The following is a 17,559-nucleotide window of genomic DNA, read 5'->3' as shown; positions in this document are numbered from 1 at the left end:
GGCGGTTTACATGTTTGAGAGATGGATGGAACACTAAGTAGGAAACCCCTTCTACTGGTTGCACACGGCACACAGCACTGCCAGGCTGCAGCACGACACGCATTAATATACACACACAGGAGTGGTGTATGATGTAGGAGGAGGAGGAGGGGCGTGTTATGGAGTGAGCGCAAGAGGAAGGGGTTGCGATAAGCTGAGCGAGCAGCATCCCTTTATTCGGCTCGCAGGAAGTCAGGAAGCAGCAACCTTAGTTTGAAGACGGAAGAGCAGCAGCATCTCACCCACAGGGGGCGACGACACCCCTCTCCCTCTCTCTCTCTCTCTCTCTCTCTCTCTCTCTCTCTCTCTCTCTCTCTCTCGCTCTCTCTCTCTCTCTCTCTCTTTCTCACACACATACGCATCGCACACATGCATTCGTGAGAAGCCCGGCAGGAGGAACAACAGCGTGGAGAGCAGTCTCCTGAAGACTGGAGCAGGGCTGCGTCCATCGCCTCCATCCATTGCCCCTTATGCTCTCAGCCATTCTTCGCTTGACCTCGGATTCTCACCTCTCCGCTTCACCGTGACCTCTCCGTCCGCTCGTGCGTGTTCTTGTTCGACGACTAACCAAAAGAAGGATCAGGAATTCCGAACGCCGCCATGAACTTCCTCCGACGCCGCCTCTCCGACAGTAGCTTCATGTCCAACCTGCCCAATGGCTACATGTCGGACCTCCAGAGACCAGACCCAGCTGCGCCCCCTCCTCCGACCACCTCGTCCCCATCCCAGCAAGGTCCCGCCGCGTCCCAGGCTCCTGCCCAGTCTCCCACCCAAGGATCCTCTCAGGCCCCCGTCAGCTCGCCGGCTCCTCAGGAGCGCCGCCTGTCCCAGCAGGCTCAACAGCAGCCTCAACAGGCCCAGTCTTCGGCCTCTTCCGGTGGTTCCTCTGGGTTCTTCAGCTCCTTCAGTTCCATCACCAACGTAGTCAAGCAGACGGCGGCGTCTGCTGCCGGTTTTGTGGAACAGTCAGCTCCCTCTCCTTCCCTTTCCAAGAAGTTTAAGATCCTCCTAGTCATTGATGAGCTGCAACATGAGTGGTAAGTGACTTTTGGGATGGTAGGTAGGTCTTTATGGTGTGCTCTTTGAGTTTGGTGCAGTCATATGCCAAACTGACCATTGGCAAAGCTAAGCGCAGTCCGAAGTAATCAGCACCACGTACATGGAATATTATTGTCATTTTTGTTGTTGCTCCATTTGACACTCACCAGATAAGCTCCCAAAATAGAAAAAGCCTCGTAGTTGAGTTTTTCCTCAAGGGGTCACATGTATAGTGCTTGCTTTCACCAGCCTGCGTATGTGTGCATATGTCAGAGAGCTGTGAGTAAGTGTTTCATCCCTGGATAGCTCACATTGTTGAACGGGTTATTATCCTTATGCTAACAGCACATAAATCACCCGCTGTCATTGAAGGGGCATGTAAGCACTGAATAAATCATCACGCTAGACGGATGTATTGTGTAATAACATTTGTGATTCCCTGGTGGCTTTCTGGCACTTCATGTCACATGTTAAGTACGTGGATTGGATCGTAAACTCTGTTGTTGGAGATCGATTGTGTGATGCGTTGTATGAGATTGTGTTATTAGTGATAGTGTCAGAGCAAGTGATTTGGTGGACATCGTGTCCACGAGCATTTTGTGTTGCTCAATACCGGTTCTATGAGTTGATCAATTATCAATACCGCCTTTGCCATTCAGAGTCACAGAATCTATCCTTTATTATTAAGATCAGATCAAAAGGCAGACTGCACCCATGACTAGATCACTCGCTGAGAAAATTGAGCCACTCCTCTCACTGTCAGGATTCGACATGCATTCTTCTGGGTTCCATCCATCAAACAGGAGCACTTCATGGATCATAGGCCACCACCATGGCAGAACAATCATACCAGATTGTGATCAATTCCCCCTACCAAGCTTAGTGGCAAGCGTAATCATGGCCTCTTTCACACAGCAATACAGCGAAATAGTAACACCGCAGCCATAACAGAAGATCTGGCAATAAACCATCAATGCTATTTACACCATGAAGGAGAGCTATTGCCTGAACTGTTTTCAGCTTTTAATCTCGCAATCAGTCTATTAAATATATGTCAACATTAGCCTCTGCATCTGGTGTCACATATAGAATGAATACTTTTCGGGCCGCGGTAAATGCTTTCAAAACAACGGCGCAGGAGACTTGAGTGTCAAGTATGAAACTTCACACCCCTCTCCCACCATTTCAGCATTCGCAATTTAAACAGGCATCATCGGATCTCTGTAACAGCCGGCTAAATGTGGAGGAGACTCGGGCCTTCCATTCCACATTGCTGCTGTTTAAACACAACACCGACCCAGTTAAAGGAGGATACATCGAGATTTTAACACGCAGCGCAATCCAGGATCAAAGAGAAACATGGCAGGAAACAGCCAAGTGAACCAGCGGTAACTACAGTGGCTAGCTTATTGTGTTATCAGATCACAGGGTGCATGAACTGGTTAAAAAAAAAAAAAAACAACAGTCCAATGAATTTTAGAAGGTACATCACAGTCATATAGCAGAAATACCGACAATCAGCCACCTACCTATATTCTGCGTACGCGGCATATAATTCAGAAAAAGGCGGGACATAGCCGTGACGGCGTCCAGTTTCACAGATAGACACAGCATCCTGCAACCAGATAATTAGATGATTCTAGTAACAACATCTGGTGTGACATAAAAAAAATACTTGTAATAATTGTTTTTTATCAAAGCGGAAAATTGAATGTTGGATGTGAAATTTCTCATCCGGTCCTGCCATCAAAATATGGTGACATTTAGGCCACATGCTTGTCTCTTACTCTTTCAGTTTTTTGAAGCCAAAAAAACCCCACACAAATAACCGTGTTTTCAGGGAAAAATGAACAGAAGTTGACAGTCACAGTGGCTCCTATACTGCTTTGAAATGTGTATCACTGTATCGGGGCTGTTCATAACCAATTGTGATTTGAACAACATCGTAGGAGCATAACCTCGTTCACTTTTGGCCTTCCAAAATCCATCCATTTTCAGTAGCGTTCATCCTGTTCAGCTTCTTGGGGAGCTTGAGCCTACCCTGGCTGACTCCCGGCAAAGGGAGGACGACACCCTGGAGAGGTCGCCAGTCAGTCACATGGCATATATTTATATATACTGTATGTATATCGAGAGAGAGCGAAAACAAACATTCACACTCACAGTGTCACCGAGTGGGTGAACCCGCAGTGCCCGTACTACAAAACCACCAGTGATCTACTTTTACAATTTAAAAGTAATTTTGTTTTCACGAACCTACAGACTGTTTTGTTCTCTATCCCCACCACAAGCCGATGTAATTATTTTCATGCTGGTAACTGGTCCCATGGTGTCAAATAAATAAATAAATAAATAAATAAATAAATAAATAAATAAATAAATAAATAAATAATGGCACCACTGTGTGGGTGGACTCTCATCTCATGGTCAGACAGCACGTCCTGAAGTCACCTACGTGGCTCGCTAAACTATCATTCATTTGGATTTTTAAGCACATTCATTTCTAACATCTCTCAAAAAAGTGAGGAAAAAGTTGTTTATTTATTGCTGTTCTTGAGTGTGACGTGCGCACCACACATCACAATATCTCCACTAGCAATCGTGGGCCTTCTCCATAAAAAACACATCTGTTGTAGTACCAATAATGACCTGTGAGCTGCAGCATGGTGCCACTGTGTATCTAGACTACCGAAAATAAAAAGAAGAAAGTAGCAATGGGAAAAAGAAATAACAGGTCAGCTTCTTATAACGATATACTTCGACTTGCTGGGCACTTTAAAGTATACAAAAACGCAACACAACCAGCTGCTTCTTCATTTGTGTTCAGTATCAGCGCGAGCTTTTGAACGCTCCATATTTGGATAGAATCGTTCAGTTTCCTGCCACAGTCACAATCTGTGGCTCAGGTGACATCGGTGATGACCACACAAACGGATTTGTGATCGTAAACGCTGAACCGTTTTAACATTTACACTTGTCAGCCACAATTATTTTTTTTCCATTCAGATCTGGGAGGAAATTTTACTTTTAACACACCACACACATCACATAGAAATCGCTTTGAATAATCGTTTAGGCATCAGTGAGTCAGGCTTTTGTTGACTTTGTCAGTAGGGAAGAGGGAGGGGGAGGAGAGATGCTCTGTGCTACGGGTAGGCAATGTGTCGACTTCACCACTCTGCTGTGATGGTTATGGCTTGAGGTTGAATACCTGCTAATGACATGTTTTGGCAACAAGATGGCCGCCCATTAAAAAAAAAACTTCAAGTCGTTGAATCCCTACTCGGCACCCCTCTTTCATCATAGCATGGTGACCATTTTGAAACAAGGACTTAATGTCGCGCTCGTCTCTCCCACTGCAAACTGAAAATGAAAACATGAAAAAAGTGTTTTGAAACCCCGCAACCGTAATGTTGTCGTGAGTAACAAACGGTTGAAATTGAAGAGGAATCATTTTCACTGTTACAATAACTCCTAGAAATGACATCTTTTACAACCTCCAACATTTTGCATGTGACTGCGTGTTTTATTCAAGGAGGTACCAGTACACAGTGCTGGCCTGAATGCGAATATGAATGGCAGCTCTGCAGTATGTTAATCCTGCGTCTCCTGCTGCGAGTGTTTTGGTGGCATATGATTGGATCGCGGCCACCCATGGATGCGGTGACGACCAAATGTGAGAAGACGCCGCAGCCTGCATCCATAAAAGCACTGCATTTGAATGGATGGCTGAACAGAATGCAGTTCTCCTTTTATGTGATCTGTGCTGTTTGTATTTCATTTGCAAAATAAGCAAAGGCTCTGATTTAGATGATTTGTCATTTTCGTTTTAATATAGGCTACTTGTGCATATGGATGTGTTTGCAATCATTTATGCTTGATGAATGCAGTGACTTGTTGCAAATCTGTGATCCTAAAGGTCTGAAGGGGCAATTTTAATTGCAAATATACTCTGCGTCATGAAAAGAAAATGGTAACGTCAGAAAATTACAATTCATATTAAGAAGACTCCATATGATAATAAATTAAATCTCACTTCTATCATTGCTTCTGGCATATAAGCCAGAGAGACGTTCTACTAATGTTATTGATTTTCCACTTGGCCAAGAACAACACATGAGACGTTCATGCTCTTACCTTCCAAAACAACAAACTGTGTTAGAAATCCCTCCTCTAGATTCATTTCTATCATTATTGTACCATGAGATGTCATCAAACAGTGGTGCCATATACAATACAATACAATACAATACATGCTGATTTATATCGCGCTTTCACAACAGCATATCATGATAAATCACCACCGTTATCATCTATTATCTCCTTTTCAAACAGAAAAACAGCTATTAATTGTAATTGTGTCTGGCAGTATTCAATGACTTTATTTTAAACGCTTCCTGATTTTCTTCTGGTGATGTATTAAAATATTACAAGGTGATTTATTCACTTGAGAGACTTGTTTTTGCCCAAAGTGACTTACATTTAATCTCCTCAAAGGTTTGAAAAGGTTAGTCTAGAGATTTAATAACCAGCGGCAGAATTTGTGTTGTAACAACGTGCTTTTGACATTCGTGGGGACTTTGATTTCCCTGTTTACAGAAAAAAAGCTTCTTGCTAAGGTGTGCAAAGTACTCTGGGCAATCCATCAAACCAGTTAACGACCCCGGCATGGATTGCTTTCCGTCTTACGACCGTATTTGACAGACAAACATTGGCATTCAGTCTTGTGTTTCAAGAGGGAATTGAGCCCGCAGTTAAGAAACACTAATGGTCACAATTTTTCCCTCTAAATATTAGCAATGAGCTATGAGTCCCTCACTCGCTAGTATCGACTGTGCCGTGCGAATGGCCTTTTGGGAACACACTCCAAAAAGAGAGGAGGAAGACGCAGAGACGAGCGTGTTAGATGTAGCGGTTACGTAACACACTCTGAGCCCACGGGGTTGACGGGTGACGGAGAAGACAGCATCCAGGGACGTTCAAGGTGATTCTGGTAAAATGGGGGAGGGGGTCGGGGTGATAAACAAAACAGGCTGGTAGTCTGTAAAACACCTTTGTTTTAAAATTGCATCTCACACCCACCCTTTCCTTTCCTCTTGCTGCCTCTGGGTGCCTTTCATCATGACAGTTGCTTTGTGTGCGTCTCCAGAGAAGGAAACTGCCGTTACCGTAAATGCTGCTTCTGCTGCTGCGGGTTCAGGAAGTGATGAAGTAATATGATAAGACGTGGTGATTCAGCAATTTCAGCCCAAAGGCCGCATCTGTTCTCTTTCCTTTTGCTCTCCCAAACCAGGACTGCACATCCCCTTTGTACCCTCCGTCCTCTCTGCTGGATTTCTGCGGTATCTGCGTCAGCTCCAGTGTGATTCCGTTTGCTGCCCCGCCGTGCGCATTAGCGGCAAATAATTGGTGACTTAACATAATTGGAAGGTTTTGTGGAGGATGCTGCTTATTGCCCTGCAGTCCAAAACTTGAGTTTGAAAATGTTTTTTTTGTTAACAAAGACATTGTCTTACTAGGAATGTTGAGGGGGGTACGGGGGGGTTAAGTAGGTCTTTGCCGCTTGGTCACCTGATTGCAGCTTTCTGTTAAAATGGCCTCACATTAGCTCCTGGTTTTAACTCCCTTGCGTTTCTACGCCCAAACTCCTGTCATACTTCATTCTCAGCGATCTCACCAAATTCTCTCATCAGAACTGTTTGTGTTTTTGACAGAACACAGTCAAGGCGGCGAGTTGCCGACACTTCACCGTGTGAAAGGGCACCCAGCAATTAGCTAGTCGGATGCATGATGATGTCAGCGCACCATCTGGTGCCATACTATGGACAAGTGACAATTGCTTGCAACACAACAGGGCAGGAGAAGTTAGAGTCGGGTGTTAAACTTCACACTCTTGTCACATGATGGCATTCGCCTTTGTTAAATACTACCTCCCCTCATTCTGTGTCTGCTTTTGACGAATCAACGTTCCAGAGAGGAGGTGAGAAAAATGCCAGATTTTGGAAGCAATATAAAAGAGGATTGCATATCGCTAGGTCTCCAAATTGCTTCTTTCACACAAAAATCCCGCAAAATTGCCTCATCGGTGTCGTAATAGAAGATCGGACAAGAAATCTTGGCAACCATCGAAAGTGAACAAGGTGCATTTTGAAACCGAGCACAATCAAGAACTGATGCAGTCGCATCATATTTCACCACAAGTAGACCTGGTGTTGAAAGGATTTGAACACGAGCAAGACCCTCACCACACAACTAATCGCTTTGTGTCACGCCGCACTCAACCGCTTATTACCCAGAGAGGTTATGTAATTTAAAGGGTGACGTTAGCATAAATTGATGCAGCTTTCTGATAAAACCAAATTTCAAATATGGCTGCTGAGCAGATTCAACCAGATTGCGCAGCTAATTGAACAGCTTGCATGATGTATGTTCTTCTTCTCCCACTATTTATTCTGTGCGGGGCTTGGTGCTCGCTCCCATGGGCCTGGGCCATTAGTGAATGCAATGGCTGCGGTTAAGTCAATACTTACTAACTAATCAGTATCATTTGAAGGGTTTTTTTTTTTCTTAAAGGTCTGCTGCGGCCAGATTACCCATTATTTGTTTACCTCCAGCCTTTTAGCTCATTTTGAACATGATGGGGAGTAGCCATTTTACTTTTACACAACTGTACTTTGTTACAATCGTCAGCAGCGGCACATATGTTACATTTGATACATTTCACAAAGAGTAAAAATATAGGACTGGAATAATGATCTCATCTCGATGTATTCATACGTGTAGGCCTGTTTAGTTAAACATAAGGCTATTATTCAATCATTTTTCTTTGTTCTACCTATTCATTGCTGGCATAGATTGATGAGCCTTCATACTTTATTTTTTGGAAATAAACGAGAATTTCAAACACCTGGTGATCTCGCATGGCATACTAATGTCGCAACAGTGATAGGGAATCACAAACAGAACGCAGCAGAGGGCCAACACACATACGTTTTGATCACGAGTCAGATGCTAGCTAGCTAGTTGGTGGCTAGGGCAGGAAGCTACCTTGGCAGTCGACAAGCTTCGCTCAATGCTTTTCTCAGTCAACCACTTCACAACTTGGGAGCATCTCTGACTATTACGACATTGAAACACTCGAACAATTCACACATGCAGAGTTAATCCTTTGGCGCTGCCTGGAATGCGGTGAAGTGAAGTGCGTATGCATTTGTGAGCCTTCAATTTTCCTTGAATTTCCGCAACATTTAAGGCACGTCCCTCCCTCCCCAACCTTTTGGTCGAAGTCAGAATTTTACAGCTTTTTGCCATTTGACTTCGAAGGTCACCTCATGCAATACTAATACCTGTACAGCGTTAAGTACCACACTTGCTCATCATTGCAAAATCAGTTGATTCGACAATGAGTTGGATCATTAGGTCAGATCAGTGGAAACAGACAGCAGATAATGCAGTTGTGTGTGTCTGGGTTTTTTTTTTTATCCAATATACAGAATGAGAGCTCTGACCTTTTCCAGATTGCTGGATATTGCATGAACAGACCTCTTCACTTCGCCTCTATTATATTCTCTCAAAGAGAGAGAGGGCAGCCCTGCATAGATGGATACGTTTGCTGCAAAAAAAGCAGTGATTTTTTTTAAATTCATTTAAGGGCAATTGAAATGACTCCAGTGGATCTCACGTCTTCTGTCAAGTAAGACCAGCGATAATAACATATTGAGGTATCTTTGTGGTGAATCCTTTTCTCCCATCCCTTCACAGTTCAAGACATGTGGAAAAGGACAACCTTTGGCCTGACAGTACAAAGAAAGGCATCGTCCGGCTTTCTGTGCGGCACTCTGCAGATAAAGCAGTTACCATGCATGAGGCGTAGAGATACCGAAAAAGGCTGTAAAGCATACCGATCGGCCTCACAACCGCTGGTGTTACCATGGCAACAAGTAATCTTTTTCTCCTGAATTGGACCAATGGTGTTGTCAGGAGACTGATCGCACGTTAAATTATTTCTTGATGATTGGAAACACAGAATAATGACTCAATTAAGGTTTTTTGAAAAGAAATATGTTTTATATGTAGAGGTGCATCTCAGTAATCTGAAACACTGTGGAAAAATCATTTTATTTCATGAATTCAGTTAAAAAGTAAATCTCATGTTAAATATGTTCACAACACACAGAGTGAAATACAGTGTTTTATGATTTAATTTTTAAAAATAATTGGTATTATTCTAACTTACCCCAAATGAAACCCCAGACCTAAAAGAAACAAGACTAAAAAGAGTAAGAAAAGCAATACAAATTCATTTTAATAAAGAAATCAGGCAAGACTTTCCATCCATCCATTCATCCATCCATCCATCTTCTCCCACTTATCCAGAGTCGGGTCGCGGGGGCAACAGCTTGAGCAGGGAAACCCAGATGTCCCTCTCTCCAGCCACTTGTTCCAGCTCTTCCCGGGGAAACCCAAGGCCTTCCCAGGCCAGCTGGGAGACAGAGTTTCTCAAGCATGTCCTGCGTCATCCCCAGGGTCTCCTGACGGTGGGACATGCCCAGAACACCTCACCAGGGAGGCGTCCAGGAGGCATCCTAACCAGATGCCCGAGCCATCTCATCTGTCTCCTGTTAACGTGAAGGAGAAGTGGCTCGACTATGAGCCCCGCCCGGATGACCGAGCTTCTCACCTTATCTCTGCGGCGAAAAAACATTTCGGCCGCTTGTATCCGGGATATCGTTCATTCGGTCATGACCCATAGCTCGTGACTATAGGTGAGGGCTGGGATTTAGATCTACCGGTGAATTGAGAGTTTTGCCTTTTGGATCAGCTTACTTTTATGAGTTTCACATTTCGAAACAAACTGTATAAGCAAATGACCTTTTCCAAATTATTCCAATTTATTTTGAATGCTCTTGCATGTGCTGTCCTGCATTTGAAGGCAACACAGTGCACTTAGTGTGTCTTCCTCTCAATCTTGGCTTCGTCCCTAATGTGTGGAAAGTCCATGTCCTCTGTGTGCTTGCATGAGTTTTCTCAGTGGCTGATCCGTTGATGGATTGGCATGATGCGCTGGCATTTGCATTACAATCGTCTCAATTCATATTTTATGCAGATGAGGTCCCTCCAGTGCAACAAACCATGCTCCAGAAGCTTCATCGTCAGACTTAATCGTGACGGTTTAATAAATCAAATATGGCTGAAATGCCTGAAACTCCCCTACACTTTTGTGGCAAATGGAAAATTACCGCTCACAATAAGCAACTATAGCAACACAAACTAATTAGTTTCTCACATTCATGACCATATTCACAAAGTCCTTCTCGCTACTAAATAACAATGTAGATTTTTTTCAAATCCGACCTGGGCCTCTTTTGTATGCGGATATAAATCCGATATGTATGTGATCTGTCTGCAGTATTAAAGCTCATCCACACGCATTTGCTCTATATGTCATCAAAAGCTCAATCTGTGCTCCGTTCGTCTGGGAGAGGCTGCTCAGAAGATTCATGACATTGACCGTGAATCTGCAAATTTGTTTAGAGTAACAGTTGTTGTCTTTACATTTGACTTGAATTTAGACCTTGAAATAAATGACTTGAAACAGGAAACTCAAAGCGAAGACATTGAGAAATGAGACATTGAGAGTGTTCCCCCATATCCCCAAAATATTTCTACCTCCTCCCGCCTTGCGACTCTGCCAAGACTATAAAACTATAAGACTATAAAATGAGCTCCTACGGGCGGAACCATATCTACTTCCGTAAACACTGAGGCAAAACTGATGACATTTCAGATCACGGACGCATTGCGTCAATACTAGAAGTCACATTTGTTTTTGTAATGTGAATGAAAACGTAAAAAGAAAAAAACTACCAGTAATTGGGTATCACTCCCCCCAGTGTGAGCCTAATAGACTAACGAACTAATTAACTGAAAGAATACCAGTGTGGAACGGTCTTCGGGGTACTTTCTTGGCATTAACTAAAATGTGACTTTTGCATCACATTTCAATCTTTTTTTTAATGAAAATGTATTAAATTTCTAACAGCATCACAAACACACACATACAAACACTTTGCTGTCCGGATTGCTATAGAGCCATATTCATTAGGGATTTCAGACGTTGGTGTAAAAGCATGTGCTGCACTGTTAATGCTTTGTCTTGGTAGACGTCAAATTGCTTTTTATGTTCTCATGTACATTCAATGTGCATCCAGCCAAGCCATCAAGTTATTCTCCTGCTACACTTCAGTACAGGTAATTTGATCTGCTCTGCAGTGGTGCAATGCAATTAGAAGACTGGGGCAAAAGAGATGCTCTCTTGTGCCGGCATACTGTATCTAATTAAGATTTACCGTATAATCTCTGTTGGTTCAATCTCAGAGGCAACACAATTGTAATGCCAGCGAGAAACCAGAGCAAAACAATCAATTCCACGTCTCTGGTTAGTTTCCAAGTAGTTCTGTTAGTTTATTTTCCTAAACTCTTTTTAACACAATGATGGTGTCCTTGTTTGAGTAGCTTGTGAGCTCACCCCTACTGCTAATTTCTAAGTATTTAGGTAAGCCAACATACATGTTTCTTGAACAGGGGAGGAAGCAAGAGAGACCGGATTTGAACGCTAAACCGCTAAAACTGAGGGGCAGATCTGCTAACCATGAGCATAGAACATGATGCCTTCAAAATGATCATTACGTTTCAGAGTATTAAACCGTTATTAACTGTAAAGGTGACCTTTTAACATCATGTCACATTCTCGACTGTCATGCAATCATAAAGTGAAATTAACTTCTATATCATACAACTAGGGCGGCCCGGTAGTCCAGTGGTTAGCACGTCGGCTTCACAGTGCAGAGGTACTGGGTTCAATTCCAGCTCCGGCCTCCCTGTGTGGAGTTTGCATGTTCTCCCCGGGCCTGCGTGGGTTTTCTCCGGGTGCTCCGGTTTCCTCCCACGTTCCAAAAACATTTGTGGCAGGCTGATTGAACTCTCTGAAATTGTCCCTAGGTGTGATTGTGACTGTGGATGGTTGTTTGTCTCTGTGTGCCCTGCGATTGGCTGGCAACTGATTCAGGGTGTCCCCCGCCTACTGCCCGGAGACGGCTGGGATAGGCTCCAGCATCCCCCGCGACCCTAGTGAGGATCAAGCGGTTCGGAAAATGGATGGATGGATCATACAACTAAATAAACCCCCTACCTGCCAAACAATTTACTCTCGCAGCACAGTAAATGCTTTGAAGCTGAACTGTGACATTGACCGGGAGGATATCGTAGCAGGTGATAGGGTCGCTTACTTCCATTGCTAAAAAGGTATCTTGGTCTTCCAAGAGTTTACTTCCAAAATTGATCCCGCTGTGTTGAGTGTAGCCGCCTAATAGCAAAAAGGTTTACTGCCTGCGGTCCTCCTAAATGAATTTTGAGCTTCTGCTTTCAGTCACAGAGCAAAAATGAGATGAAATCTGACCGTGTGTGAGCTGGAAGAAGCTCCCATGTATCCCCTTGTGCTTTCTTTTTATCCTGTAGCATTACGATACAATCGATGTGAATCAGCACTGTTTGTTTTACTGGTTAGCGATGGGGGCATAAGAAGAGAGTAAGTAAGGAGGAAAATGAAAATGGAGCGACAAGAGGAGTCATGGGAGAGCTGTAATAATAGCGGAAAAGTCGTCAGGAAAGAAAGAACCAGAATGAGCCGAGAGGATGTTCAAATTTGAAAGAAATCTAATTTCTAGACATCAAAAAACACTATTTTCTCCAATGGTCTCTCTTCAGTGTAGCGAATGAGAGGTTCTAATACATCAGCAAGTCAGATTGGTCTAAAGCCAATCTGAGCTGCACACGATTCACTATCGGCTTGGCCCACCCAGCATCTACCCCCGGGGGCATTATTTTACAACACACACTGGGATGCGAGGCAATTGCTGCATTTTAAACCTCCTCTTGGGCAAACTGTGGAAAGGCTGCATTTTCTTCGTAGAATAGGCAAAACAAAGCAGTTAACCCTTACATGCACTAATAATGATAACCTGTGACCTGATAACATAATAGGCGTCCACTGTAGTGACCGCTGTCCCTGAAAGTGTCAATATTGGACACAGTTAAGTATGTTTTTAAATTCAAATAAAGTGCATTTTAGTCAACAGATAGACATACACAGGGTCCTCGGTTTATAACAGTCCCGACATTTCAAGGTTATGAAAGACACATGCTGATTGTCATACCAAACTACAGTAGAACGACTCCTGATTTTCATTTGACTGCTTGATTTTTTTTCATACAAAAGGAGCAGAATTAGAACCCTGACGCGGACATCACACAGCAGTTAAAAGTAAAAGTATTTATCTACGAAAAGCCAAAGTCGCTACAGAGAGCACGGCTGGATGCAGAAGACACGGAAGAGAGATTATCCTGGTAGAAAGCTCGACGTACTGACAACCTGACACTGAGTAATCCAAGTTTGTGTGAGACATCAAGCCTGTTTGACAGAACAAAGCATAAAAGAGCCACAGCAACTGCATAGCAACTAAAACAATAAGGAAAAGTACCCCCCCCCCCTTCAAGGGGCACCACCCAGTGCCCGACTCGGCTTTTGAGGCAACTCCTGGTAGAAGTTCAAAATTCGTGTCAAAATCGGAATGCAAAAGAACAAAAGATAAATGAGGTCTAGAATGTTACAAAAATATGAAACAGAAGTTTAAAACCCTGTGATTGGCTGGCAACCGGTTCAGGGTGTCCCCCACCTACCACCTGAAGATGGCTGGGATAAACTCCAGCACCCCTTGCGACCCTTGTGACGATAAAGCAGATTGGAAAATGGATGGATGGATGGAAGTCCAAAACAACAAAAATGGAACTAAAGAAGCAAAAATGAGACCCTGCCACCAATATTTGTCAATACTTGAGTCCCTTGAAATGCACTGTATAAAACGATCAGTTTTGTACCACTGTAACTCTGTTAAGCCAATATAAGAGCAGTAGCATCGGGAACACAGTCACACTCCCAAATCAGTAATCACTGATGTTTCATTATTACAATAGCTCCGAGAATTTGCTGTCCTCATCATGACTTTTATTAATGAGTAATCTGTTTGAAATATTGGTCAGCTGTTCTTCAACTGCACTCCTTTCCACCCGCCGCATTATCCCGCCGTTTTTCAAGTTGACATCCATTGTGCGCCGCGCTCATATTCATGCCGCAGGCCACATAAATCAAGGGTTAAGTAATTGAAGCACCACCGTGATAGCTGTCCTTAGGCTGGAAAACTCTCGATGAATCATTTCCATCGCACAAAAAAGACTAAGAGGAGAGGAGGGAACAATTCGGGGTGGCTGTTTTTCTGCCTGTATGTTTCCGTATGTGCGGCGGCGGCACGATGCCAGCGTGGGCGGCTTCACGCTGCCTGACTGCATTGCGTTCTTGTCGTCGTGATGTCCGTGTTTGCATTTCACCAACTACGGGGGGAGGGGGAGGGAGGGGCTTTCACACAACATTACTCTCAATAAGCCCTTTTCACGTTAACAGCCCAAAGAGAATCCGATGAGCCTACACTTACCTTAATGTGTGCGCAGCCAGCAAGTCGTGACAAAAAGAAAAAAAAATCTCCCTCCTGAGCCCTAAACACCCACATTCATAATCATTTACAGCTTGCTGAGGAGCTGCAGTTTGCACACTAAAATGCTTACTGTAATTTCAAAAATGATATGAGACATGAGAAGGATATGCCCGGGTTAGTCACCGTATTATGGAAATACTTGCACGGTAATAAACACTGTAGAACATCGTAGAACTACTTTGCCCAAACCAAAACAGCAGCATCCATCAAAACATGTCAGCAGGTTTTCTGATGTATCAATATGTGGATGGAGTCTTGGCACGTTTTGTGCTCCCTGTGCAGTATGAACCCTTTTATGCGCCCTGTAACCCGATAACATGATCAGCTGTCCACTGTCGTAACCGCTGTCCCGGAAAGGGTTAAAGATGATTTTGTGACATGACATCTTCAACGAGGATTAGCATCGGTGGACTCTGATGCGAGTAATTGCTCCACGATGTTCGTTTTTGAGTCTGCCTTAGGTTTGGTCATTTTGCTGCAATTTTCTGTAATAGCCCTTTCATTTTATTCCCATCTCATTGTCATGCAGCACAAGGCATACTCAGTTACACTGAGTATGCTTTGTACACTGCACTTTGTGCTTTTCATTTTATTGCTTCATATTAATGGTTTAGAAGTCTCGTTCATACAACCCCTGCTAATACTTGAAATCTTTCCATGAAATAAGAAACCATAGATGTTTTTCCAAATTATTATATAGTAAGTGTGGATTTTCTTTTCGCCGTTTCAGTTGTCTGTCAATTCCAGCTGTCTATTGTAGGTTATTCTCACCCCCACCCCCACACACCCCAAAAAGATATTTCATATTTTTGAGCTTATGTGGCGGTAAAATGTTCAAGTGCGGCACCATTAAATCGACAATATTATTGTCATTGTCATTGTCATCCCGGTCATGAATTGAATCATTTGCTGTACGTATTCGTTTTTATGCTCTTAACATCAGAGTACACTCACACGGAAGCTTTAGATGCACATCATTGTCTTGTAGCCGTAAAATGTGATGGGGAAATGAAAAATGAAAACACTGCAATGGGGAAAAGAGGAGGTTACGAAGGAAAGAAGAAGCAGTGTACTGAAGCCAAACAGCAAGAACGATACCATCTCCTCCCTGTGATGTCACAATGTGTTTGTGGATGTCAAGGATAATAAGAAATGAATTGGGGGGAGGAAAAACTGCAAGGCACCGCTGTCGTTTGCCCTATTGCGATATGGTGAGAAGAGGTTGTCTGAATTCACACCTGGAAACAAGGCAAAAATGGGGAGTGTGGAATAGAAGTGTGTGTTTGTGTGTGAGTGCGCATGTGTATAAGACGAAAGACAAGGGTTCTTACTGTACAGAAACAGAAAAGATCTACGACACGTGTCTCAGTGGTCTGACTGAGCACCAAGGCACATGACCGCCCCGGGGAGGCTGCTGCACTCAGCCATGTCATGATGGCTCAACACACACACACACACACACACACGCACACACACACACACACACACACACGCACGCGCACACGCACACGCACACGCACACGCACATGCACACACACACACACACACACACACACACACACACGCACGCACACGCGCACACGCACACGCACATGCACACACACACACACACACACACACACGCACAGAGACACACTCACACACACAAATGACAGCGAGCAGAAGGGGAGATCAGGCCAACATGCCACTTTCACCTGAACGCCAAGGTATATGTCATACGGACTTCAGCCATTGCATCCCTGATGAGGTCAGCTACATTATACATGTTTGAAGATCATCACTTTATGTAAATAGAATTAACCCAACCCTCAAAACCTACTAATTGTGGCCTTTAATGATGAGTGTCTTTGCATAAATACCAAATACAATTCACTTGCTTATGTAAATTTAGTTCTTTCATTATTGTTGTTTTCTCATATTGTACTGAGAAGCAAGGACAGGGGCTTGTGGGTCATTTCCAAGTTCCAATCATGATTCTTTGGTTATGATCACATATTTCCTCGATGCCATACATTTTCCACGATGGTGTCTTGAGGGGGGGGGGGGGGGGTTGCAAAACAGCATTTTTCATTTGGATGAATCTTTTGTTACTAACTGAGCCGAAGTCTTGCAAGATTTGAAACGTTGAGTTCAATGACGTCCGACGATAAATAGAAACAGAAAGACAGACTATTTTTTTCCATACATAAGAACGATCCAAGATGGTCAATTCCAGGGGTATCAAATTCATATTTGTCACGGGCCACATTGTACTTACGGTTTGGTTTCCCTTGGAGTGTCGTTATGAATTTTGGGAAAGCATATATATCTTTAATCACCTCCACATATTACATACACAGCTCACAACAAATTGATGGGTAACTATTTTAAAATCAGAAGTCAAGAATAATGACTGTTATTGTGGATGACATATGACAATTTGAAATTTGGTTCAGATTTGAGCAAGCATCGTCGAACTTGACATGCATGATTTGCTTTCGCGGGCCACATAAAATGATGGGGAGGGCCAGATCTGGCCCGCATGCCTCGACTTTGAAACCTGTGGTCGATTCCAACAAAAATTGTGTTGGAGAGGAGGAGTTAAATTGCATCCCATGAATGCCAAACACAGTTCACTTTCGTGATATTAATGTTGTAGTGACCACACAGCACCGAGCTACGTGGACTGCTTCACTACATGGCAATAGCCTTAATTTCTGGTTCTATGGTTATCACCACATTTTTGCTCTATGCCACCAGTCGTACCTTGGCAGAAAAAGCCAAATAAAAAGGAAAGCACTGAAACGTAGTGGTTGAATGATTTAACCCACACTATGAAGTGAGATTTGCTGAAGATCTACACTCTTGTAGATCTTGTTTCGATTGGCTTTAAATG

The 17,559-nt window shown here is 43.5% G+C and overlaps 1 protein-coding gene across 1 annotated transcript in view; it reads left to right on the top strand.

The window, feature by feature from the left end:
• Positions 1 to 108: 108 nt before the first annotated feature.
• syn2b (synapsin IIb) overlaps positions 109 to 17,559 on the top strand; it is a 55,551-nt gene continuing 38,100 nt past the window's right edge. Inside the window, exon 1 of the mRNA XM_052076484.1 lies at positions 109 to 1,076. Coding sequence (XP_051932444.1) covers positions 640 to 1,076 — 437 coding nt within the window. The 5' untranslated portion in view covers positions 109 to 639. The remainder of the gene's footprint in view (positions 1,077 to 17,559) is intronic.

The sequence above is a fragment of the Hippocampus zosterae genome, chromosome 9 (assembly GCF_025434085.1).
Source record: "Hippocampus zosterae strain Florida chromosome 9, ASM2543408v3, whole genome shotgun sequence".
NCBI lineage: Eukaryota > Metazoa > Chordata > Actinopteri > Syngnathiformes > Syngnathidae > Hippocampus > Hippocampus zosterae.
Note: the sequence above shows the minus strand (reverse complement) of the source record. Positions and strands in the feature narration are given on the sequence as shown.